Genomic DNA, 10301 nt, shown 5'->3' with positions numbered 1-10301 from the left:
ATCTCACTAAGTGTTCATTTTGGTCGGGATGCAGTCCCTTTTTGGGGGCTTGTTCTAGTGCTGTTTGTATGCCAATTCTACAATTCAGTTCCTGTAGCTCTGACGAATGCTAAAAAGCAATACTCTCTTCATCGCCTGAAACCATGACAAAAGCGACCCAATATCGCAACTGAAAAACAAAAAATGCAAAAAAAAGAATTGCAAGTCGATGTCTGAAAAATTGCAATGTAACAACTTTCTGCTTTTCCACAGTGCCATAATTTGAGTCGTGTCAAACCCAGGTTAATCTAGTTATCCCTTTTGATATATATCCTTGTGTGCATTAGAGAGATTAATTTCCCATGACCTGGAAGCTCTGTATGTACAAGGTGCAAACTATGTTTTGAAACCGGACAAGGATGTGAAAGAGGAAAATGGTCAGTCTCCTTCCTTCTCCTAAATATAATTAAAACAAAAAAAGATGAACGCGTGGAAAACAAGCCAAAGAACAATAGAAGCTTTATTTTCATCATCATTCTCCATGGTCAAGAGTGAAGAAATGTTCCGTCGTCATTGTTGCGTTCTTGTTTGTTGTTGTTGTTGTTGTTGGATGCAATGGAAACTTATGTTTGTAACAATTCTTCTCGTTCATCTTTATTTAGCCGTCAAATATATGTATAGATATATATAGATATAGATATGGTCGAGAAAAAATTAACTCAGGTACGATATTGAGTGGTTCCAATTCAACCACTTGAAGCGGCGTGGTTAACTTTGGGGACAGATTGGGGAGGAAGGGACAGATTGGGGAGGGAGAGATTTCGTCGCGTTCCGTTACTTTGTTTTCAAGAATGGGCGAACAATTTTGAATCCAAAAAAAAAAAATATCATATTGCCAATTTTCGTTTCTCGCGGGGATGATGATGATGTTGGTTTTAGTTTCGGTGTTAGTGTTGGTGCTGGTGGAGCTGGTGTTGATGGTGCTGGTGGTGATGACTATGATGATGATGATGATGATGGCTAGTTCGGCATCCAAGCCATGTCCAACCATCGTTTCATGGTGATGATGGGTTGTTGTTGACTGGCGATCAAATCGCAAGTGCTCATCTAAGTATAGAGGCGTGCCTGTGTTGGTGAATGTGTGAGTGTGTGTTGGCTCAAGGTCTTCGTTTTAATACTGATTCAAAAGAAGGCATGGGGGAAGGGTTAAGGATTAACAAGGGGATGATTACAAGGGCAACTCAACTTGAGTAAATTAATTTGATCGTCTTGTTTTTTGGGTTGGTCAGTATTTCACTTTACGTGGTGTTGTCCGGAAATTGGTACATCTCGTTGTTGTCGTCCTCACGACAGTAGAAGACGAATGCCCTCATTTCCGATCGTGTCTCTTTGTAGACACACTTACTGCTCAGATTACAATGGCAGCTGAAAAGAAAGGCAAATATGATCAACCTATTCGGTATTATCCCCATGGTTTCAAGAACAAAAGGGACTGTGACTCATGGGGCGGCGTATGCATGCATGCCTGAAATTGCAGTTCTCCCTTCTTTTTGACTCGCCTCAAGTCGATCCCTGTACTTTGAGGTGGGGGGGGGGGGAAGGAGGACCACTTACACTTTTACACTGACACTTACTTGATGATGAGGGCATTTTTAATACCTCCTACTTTGTTGCAATACCACAATACCCCGCGGAAGATGGTTCGGAAAAGCCTTTGGATTTTGTTTTATTTCCAATGCCCGTTTCTTTTTGTTCCGTGGAACATTTTTGTTCTTTTTATGCTCTGATCAATTTGCCTTTTCATCCTAGTTCTGCGCTATTTAGGCATTTAGGCAAGCGCTAGTACCAGCAAACAAATTTGCTTGCCAATGCCAGTGATGCAAGATTGGCGTTTCGAAGTGGTCTTAAAGAAGCTGACCTTTCTTCATATAGGAATGCGACAGAAGGGTCAGCTTCTCAAAAAATGTTTGAAGCTCCAAACCTGCATCGCTGACACTGGTACCAACACACAAAGGAACCTGCCAGAGCTTGCCTAAACGTCTCCATACAACCATTTACAAGGAGCAATGTCGCCGTCAAATAAGGTGTTCTTGTGGTCCGGAAAAAAAACTTGATCAAGATGTGGAGAACATGCTTGCATATTTGTTGTGCCAAGGAGCTTGTCTTGCTTGAACCAAGATATCTCTGAGTTGAGTGAGTAGAACCCTTGAGCGATACCAAAAGGCATATGCTCTTGTCATAGAAGAGTCCTTTGCCAAAAGTGTTTGATTACTTCGCTAGTCTTTGGGTCAAAATAACTGTGCTATTTCACATTAAGAGGGCTACAAGACGTTTGTTTTTGATTCTGTTTGAAACCTTTGAAGACAATATTTGAGAAGTTTCATTAAGCACTTGCTTTGATTGTTTTCAATTGGCATCATCTTGTCTCTCCTTTCAAGCCCGATGAGTAGACAGGGTTGGGATTGAGTTCATCTTACAATCATCAGTTTTCCCCAAGAGGCTTTTTAATGTCTTTTGCCTGAACTGTACAGAACCTCTTTGGTGTGAAGGAGAGCTCAAATACATCAATGCTAGGGTGTGTGTCCAAATAGCAAATCAGTTTAAGTATAATTACTTACTAAGTGTTTTTGGTGTATTCATAAATGGGTCGGAGTGCACTGGATGATCGGGTATGATATAGAGCCCACCCACAGGGTACATTCCGCTCGCAAGCGGGTTTCTCATTCCGGATGATGTTTGCCAAGCGTCCACTGGCTTGACGGTCATACTAAATGAGAAAATAAATACGATCTATTAGAGTGGTGTTAAACATTCGATGTGCTCGAGCATTCCGAAAGGTACAAATTCCATCTGGAACTGTCTTCATCCCCTGCCCTGGTAGAAGCCAGCGCCACGCATTCTATTCGAAGCAATAAAATTCAAGACAAGAATTTGTGCTCCCATGCATTGCGACTGGACTACATACATGTCTATCCTCCACAAGAAAGAAAGATTAAATTCCAATCCAATTCCAGGCCGCAACGTGTACACAGTCAGTATACGCCATCCTCCCCGGGAATCCCCTCCTGCACAATACACCACCTCAGAGTTAGGTTACGCACACTCCATTGCAGCGAGGACGTCAAGCCTGAATAATGACTCGTGAGAGGGCTCTTGAAATTGTGAGTCATGATGGTGTGATTTTCAAATCGAACCATAGTGTCTCCTGCTAGTTGCCTCTTTCCTATGTGAAACTCTAGTGGTTAACTGACTGAGTGACTGACTGAGTGAGTGAGTATGTGTGTGTGTCTCTCTGATTACTACCAACAAGAACGAGGCAGAAGGAGGAGGAGGAGGAGGTCAATGTCCAATGTCCAAGGAAAGAGCTAGAATCCTATCGAAGAATTGGCCTGAGGGAGATTTTCTTTCAAGGTGAAGGCGATGCAACAATCCTCGTCAAATCTGACCCGAAAAAGTTCATTGATCTGGCCTCCAACGGTACTCCCAATCCTGTCGATTATCTCAAGTCCAGTGTAGTACCAATCATGGGGGTTGGGGGGACCCCGTACGTACCTTGGAGGTGCGTGTCGGGGATAAGCGTGCACCATGGTGGAGATGAAGATCAAGCCCAGAAGGCCAAGGATCAGGAGCTTTGTGGGTTGATGCATCCCTGGGTCAGAGAAATTTAAGACGCACTTAAAAGTTGAACGAGCTCTTGTGGCGATCAAATGAGGAGGACTCTCTCTCTCTCTCTCTCTTTCTCCTCTTCTCTGTCTGGATCAGCAGTCGATCGGTGTCTGCCTGATTCGTGAATCAGTGAGCGAAGAATGAGTCGAGGGATGAGTGAGTGGGTGAGTGAGTGTGTAAGGGGAAGCAGTCGAGGGAGGAGGAAGTGTGTTTTTCACGGCAAATGTTCACGTGTTTCTGGATTGAAAAGTCTCTTCCGAGGAATTCTTATAGCTTTTCTGGTGCAAGTGGCCCGCTTAAAGAGCAACTCCTCGCACACAGGGTTGCCACCTGGGCTCAAACACCTGGGGGGCTCTATTTTCAGCCCCCCCAACACTAGAAAGGAGATCGCTGAAGGATGGCTTGAAATCATCCTGATTGTACCAAGGGAAGTAGTAGACACCCGATCTCGAGTCTTGGCATCCCTGGTTTTAGACATATGAAGACATGATGCCATCTCCAAAGCAGGTTACAACAGATTCCTCGCAGCATTGCTCGAAGATTTTTCGAGAAGCGCGGAGACGATCTGTCAAACCCTTCGTTGCGCCGCCATTCGCCGGTCGGACCGTCGGTGGAGAAACAACAGCGCCAAGACGTGGGAAATTTGGCTCCACAAAAAGCCTCCTCAATAAAGAATTAGCTCTACAAGTTGACTAATTGCGTTGATCCACGAACCCATGTGTACAAACAAACTACCATGTATGCATCGGACGCGATAGTACTTGAAAAATACCAGTTTGATCATTTGACCTAGAGAGTCTTGCGATGTATGGGAATGTACTTCGACCCTTGCGTCACTCGTTGCTTTGCTCCAATACCACCACAACCCTTCAACTTCTGTCCATGGGTTCGGTTTTTGGAAGCATCATCATCCTCATCATCATCCGTCTGATAGTTCATCCTTATCGCGTGAAGGAGGAGGAGGCAAACGTTTTTTTATCGTACCTGACAACCGATCTAATACATCGGTCGGCATCCAAGAGTCTAGATGACGTTGGCCAAGGTGCATTGCTTGAAACCCCAGTTGCCCCCTGAGCTGCAGGCCAATTACAAGCACATACAGGAGGAAACTCTGCCATTTTTGCAACAGGAAACTTTTTTATGAATGCACTCTCTTGAGGAGGCACGATCATTGTTAGCTCTCTCTCTCTCTCTCTTTTCTCTCGTTTTCCACGCCAGATCTCTGGGCGACAAGCTGTCTGAGAGATTCACAATTGAGACTCTTCCTAAGGAGGCGCTAAATTCTGGTCAGGATCCCTCGCGTAAGGCGTTGATTCTACGCCAGTGGTCAAATTTAGATTCCTGAGAGTGAGCCTTTTGATTGGCCAATGGACATTGGGATATGGATGATGCTGGATGTGTCCGAGATTGTTTTGTTGACGAGAATGTCTGGATCACTTCTGCTTGGAAACAATGAGTTCATCAGCTTATTGGCTTCCAGGTATTGCATACTCATCACAAACGCGAGGGATTTCTGATATTTTAGACCCTTTTAAATTCTAAAATGACAACCGAAGCAATTGGAATCGGGTGCCAGCAATAATGGCCATCCCAAAAAATACAGTAGAAACAACAAAAGCAACCACAACAACAACAACAGCAACACACTGGGCCAATTTTAAACTGACAAGAAGCAATGAAACTGCACTGTTGCTACCTGAAATTAAAGTGGTGGACGATGTCAGTTATGGTGCATTTACATGAGATATATTTGGACACATCATTTGATGAACAATTTCGAAAATGTTAGACATCTGAAAAAGTGGTCTTTTCTCAAGGAACAAGCTAATGGCACCCACGTACATACTGAAAGAGGGACTTATAATGTGCTGATGGTGTATAACCGGCTTTGCTAACCCGGCGAAGCTCAACCCTTCGACCGTAGATCCCTCTCATAAAAACAAGATCCAATTTCAGATCGTTGGCGTCAAAACTGGAGGAAAATCTCAAGCTCTCTCTACCTCTTGTACGTACAATTGCTGAATTCCGTATTCTCTTTCAGATGAATTGAACGCCGCATTAATAACCGGAAAGAAAATGAGTATTTTTCCTTATGTAGACCGCAGCAACTCGAGTTCTGCTCCCAAAGAGAAATCTAGCTATCCCAAAATGGGTGGAGCCCTCCCACAAGTCAGCCCTTCATGTTGGTTGAGGAATAAGGAGAGGTAGTGCTTTGTCATCCATCCCTTGGGGCATTCCTGACTTTTGGTTGTTCTAATGTTTCCCTCAGAAAAGGTCTGATTCAGAACATGGAACAAGAAACAGTGGCCTAGAAGAGTGAGTTGATCCAATGGGAACATGGTGTCTTGTCAAAAGAACGAAACTGAGGTAAGAGAAAGCGCTTTATTCCAACGTCGTATGTATGTATGTTTGTTTGTACGTACGTAGTGAGTTCGGGCCCAACCGCTTTCAAGTAGTACGTGACCAATCAACAAATATAACGGCCTTCAAGGCCAAGGAGAAAGGGGATAAACAATGTACTGCCAACAAAAGCTTTGTTCCCCTCATTTGCGCCTTTCCATTCCTTCATTCATGACAAAAACAAGCATCCAAAGTGAATGGGTTCCTCTGAAACGGACAGGCCTCAATTAACAACCTTGTTCCATTCCTCATGAGTTCCAAGCGAAAACGCTTGTTTGGACAATCATTGCTCCCAATGCTTATTCCGTTTTCACGAGTCATCCTCCTACTATTATATAACCCCCGGACTAACACATTTCCATAACAAAACACTTCTACTGTATAGTCAATTGGGCCAAGGAGTGCAGACTTGCTCGTTCAGATTTGTGAGCCCTATTTGCGCGCTGTGTTCTCGTTGAACGATGTTGGTCACATACATAATAATTAAAGAATGCCCACATTTGTTAATCGTACTGTTAAAGTTTCACCAATAGATGGCGCTTTAAAAAGGGGGCAGGCAATCAGTAGCAAAAATATAGAGCATAAGCGGTTTTGATTTCGTGTCCACTTTGATACTTGGGTCCTTTGAATTTGCCGATCATTTGATTTTGAGCCAACTGGAGCCTGCTTATGAACTAACGGAGTTTTGAGTGTCTTTTTTAACCTGGTCAGCCACAAGGTGAGGTCGAAAATTGGGAATTGGATTTGTTTGACCCGAGACACCATTAGTAGAAATATTGTAAATAGAAGATGATGGTAACAGGGCCACTTACAATTGTTGGCTAGTTCATAGTAAGATGGTGATGTGACCTTTCATAAATGCAAAGAGCGCCATCTAGCCCGTTAAGAATTTGCAACCTGCTTCATAGGGAAATTGTTGAGCTCCTTTCAGAGATTCTGAGAGCAGGGGCAAATTATATTGGAAGAGACCTACTGTCAACTGTAGGCAAAAATTTGGTGTCTTTAGTTAGAGTTAAGGAATGACAAAGTAGAAAGCACTCATTTGAGTGGGTTGCGATAGCTCAAGTTTTGTTTTGTGAGAGATTGGCCGAATCAAAAGCTTTTTGAACTAACATCTTAAGCTGGATTCTTCGTTGATCAGCTTACCCCTCTCGTCTCACCATTGAGACGACTGCCACAGTGGTTCAAAAGTCTTTTTGAAGTACAACAGAAATACCCCAACAAATCTTGTTAACTTTTAGCCATATGAGCGTCAAATTTGAGCCAGAATTCAATAAATCAATCACGTCAAAATTACTTCGTATGATTTTTGCAAGGAAGAAGATTGTTAAGAGGGATATGCACATTTCTCTCAATACTTGAAAAGGTTTTTTGACCACCGTGGTGAGACGTGTGAGACGAGAGGAGGGGAGACGACTGTGTCCAAGAATCCAGCTTTAGTCATTTGCCAAGATTTCTAGAAAAAAAGTTCACTTTATTCCCAATAAGCAATTGGGTCGGAATGTGGCCTTATTTCTCCGTGTTGATTAACACTGAGCTTCACTTATGTACGTATGTATGTTTGGTTGCATGCACGTTTCAGTCTGGAACTGGGGAGATGTCTGAAGACGCTCTAAATATGAAGTATGTGGTTCAGAATGTCCTCACCAACACGGATCGCTTTTTGGAAGACCATCTCTCGGGCTCCTTTCGAGTTTGGCATGTCATCCTCATCATCTCCGTCACCTTCATGATTGCAAGTCAGTACCACAACCATCTCAAAGTACACGGCATGGACAACGGACACAATTCGTATAGGGCTTGTCAAGTGATCGCGTTCTTGAACAACTGACGTTATTCCATGGAGTAACATCCAAGACAACATGCCCAGCTAAACCGCACTGTGCATCCCTTGAAATTTGACATTTATTCCATTTTACCTGCCTGCCTAAGCAAATCGCATACTGGTATTAAGCCAATTTGATATGGTGCGAGTTGACTGTGATGTTTGTATTAGTTCTCCCTCTCCAAAATGCACAAAGTCAGGGTGCCGGACCACATTTTTCCTTGAATGTCCTTCTCTTGACATGCCCTATACACATGCCCGTATGGCACATGTACTTGATGTAGGTATTGATTCATGGTTTACTATTTCCAGTTTGTACCATCTCCTGCTTTGTTCGAGTCCGTATTCCCAGGACGAAGACTGAGATCGAAGCCAACGCCAAACGACGGGCTCTCCTCAAGGACTTTAGACTAAAGCTCAAGGAGCTCAAAGCCGCCGACCTCGATGAGATGGATTATCGAAGAGGTACGAACGAATGCACTTCAACTGCTCGCTCATTCATGACTCATGAGTCGTGAAGTTGTACTGTAACTACTATTAATACGTTTGTTTCTTGGTTGATGGGGGAGAGGGCGGAGAAGAGTTCATGAGTCAGCATCTGACTTTATTAACCAAAGGTCGGGCTTTCAAATATTTAGTACGTTTGGAACACCCACTTCTGATGGGCTTTAAGAAGACTAACTCCATTTATTTCAAAGCTATTGGACACCGACATTTGACGCGTTGAAAGGAATTAGAGACCAGATAAATTGCCGACCCTCAAACAAGCAAGGATGAAAGATGAAATGAGTGTGATTTGTTGGTTATTACACCTTTAGTTCAAACCGATAAGAACGATAAATCTCAGACAACATCGGAGGTGTCCCTCTAAGGATCCGATCCAAATACCTCACTAAAACATTCAATCGGTGTTTGCGAATGGCCACTACCTTTTTAGCTTTTATGTTCTTCTCATGTCTTCTAGTAGTTCAGGTGGAATACCGTGCCTTTGTAAAGGTGCGTTTATTCGGCTTTAGGCCAATAACGTTGGCGGGACAAAATTCTTTTTTTTTGATTACGTATGGAGCCCAACTAAAGAATTTTGAATCTTATTTTGAAACACGGGGGCAAACACTTTTCATACTTGGGTCATAACAATCAATGTCTTCAAAAAATACAACCGTCTTCCCTTCATTTTTGTGCCGTCCCGAAATTGTGCTTTTTTTCCTTCTTTTTAATCGTGAGTAAAAGTTCAGTAGATTAAAGAGGGAAAACAGTTTGAAGTGAGCTGTCTCATGGTCGGTTTATGTTATGGTATGTACTTAGCTTAATTCCATCTTTTAATGTCAAGCACCATTAACAATGACGTCGTCGCTTATCGATCCTTTTTACGGATTCGTTTGCTTGAAATAACACAAAAAGGGAGTGAGAGTATCTTTTTTTTAATAGGAACCTCGAATCTTCAATCGTACGTGCTAACCGGTAACCCTGATGGCATATTCTGAGCGTTTCTCTTCCAAAAACAACTGTATTATCCACCTTCTTAAAATGAACTATTGAATTAACAGCAATAAAAGAATAGCCCTCCTTCCAGCTTTGGACAAACTTCGCGAGGAATTCAAGGCCGACAACGAGAGCTTGGCCCAATCCGAGGCCATTTCGATCTTGAGTCTGTGCGACGACCTCCCCGAGGACGATCTACGTCAACGAAGAGGTTATTCCGAGAAGGTCCAAAATGGAAGTCGAGAGCAATTGGTCTAATAACACCAAACACAACCAATCGATGAAGCTGCAACTGAAATACAATACATTCTCTGTGGATGCATAACATACCATGAGAAACTAATCCGGGCCTTTTGTAATGAGATTTCTCAAGTGCTCTTCTCGCATTCTCGTTTCACTCGAGACTAATGAAACTCGCTTTCGAAGACGCTGCATCGAATCAGGGAGTATTAACACTGATTCAGTTATGGTAGCGGTTCGTAAAGGATGAATGGTGGTCTTGCTGGGTTTCTAAAATCGAGCTCGGAAGACTTATCAAGTTTTAAATCAAGTTTTGGCCAGTTGTTTTCCTTTTATATTTCTTCACATGGTCCATGAACCACTGGAGTATGGACGGGGATGATAAGGTTGAAAATTAGTTCGTTCATTCATTGAAGAGCTTTGCAGTGCCTTTTTAGACGGCATAACTTTTGATCCAGTCGCTCGATCAAGCTGAAAATTGAAATGAGTAATTTTTGTAGCCTGGGATCATTCGCATTTGAAGAAGAACATAATGCGTTTACTCAATCGCGAAAAGCTAATTCCCAAACCAAGCGTCCCCGTCCATATTCCAGTTGTTCATGCATGGTCTTGCATTTTTGCCCACTTATCCAGATCAACCCAGTAAAAAGGAAGATTCATTTCTCTCCGCCAGCCCTTCAGACCTTATTATGTCCTCATTTCTCTTTGT

At 42.9% G+C, this 10301-nt stretch overlaps 1 protein-coding gene across 1 annotated transcript; it reads left to right on the top strand.

Annotated features, from left to right (window-relative positions):
• Positions 1–5655: 5655 nt before the first annotated feature.
• On the top strand, positions 5656–9821 carry LOC131882797 (uncharacterized). Its single transcript, XM_059230060.1, has 4 exons — positions 5656–6012; positions 7628–7784; positions 8183–8335; positions 9444–9821. The coding sequence occupies exons 1-4, from the start codon at positions 5983–5985 to the stop codon at positions 9608–9610; spliced, it is 507 nt and encodes a 168-aa protein (XP_059086043.1). The 5' UTR covers positions 5656–5982; the 3' UTR covers positions 9611–9821.
• The last annotated feature ends 480 nt before the right edge of the window (positions 9822–10301 follow it).

This window comes from Tigriopus californicus, chromosome 6 (genome assembly GCF_007210705.1).
Source record: "Tigriopus californicus strain San Diego chromosome 6, Tcal_SD_v2.1, whole genome shotgun sequence".
Lineage (NCBI taxonomy): Eukaryota > Metazoa > Arthropoda > Copepoda > Harpacticoida > Harpacticidae > Tigriopus > Tigriopus californicus.
Note: the sequence above shows the minus strand (reverse complement) of the source record. Positions and strands in the feature narration are given on the sequence as shown.

Excerpts from the sequence above, each read along its gene's own strand:
- LOC131882797 (XM_059230060.1), top strand. The coding sequence starts at position 5,983 with ATGGTGTCTTGTCAAAAGAACGAAACTGAG. Across the intron at positions 7,785-8,182 it reads CGTCACCTTCATGATTGCAA|TTTGTACCATCTCCTGCTTT; the intron begins GTCAGTACCACA and ends TACTATTTCCAG. Across the intron at positions 8,336-9,443 it reads TGAGATGGATTATCGAAGAG|CTTTGGACAAACTTCGCGAG; the intron begins GTACGAACGAAT and ends CCCTCCTTCCAG.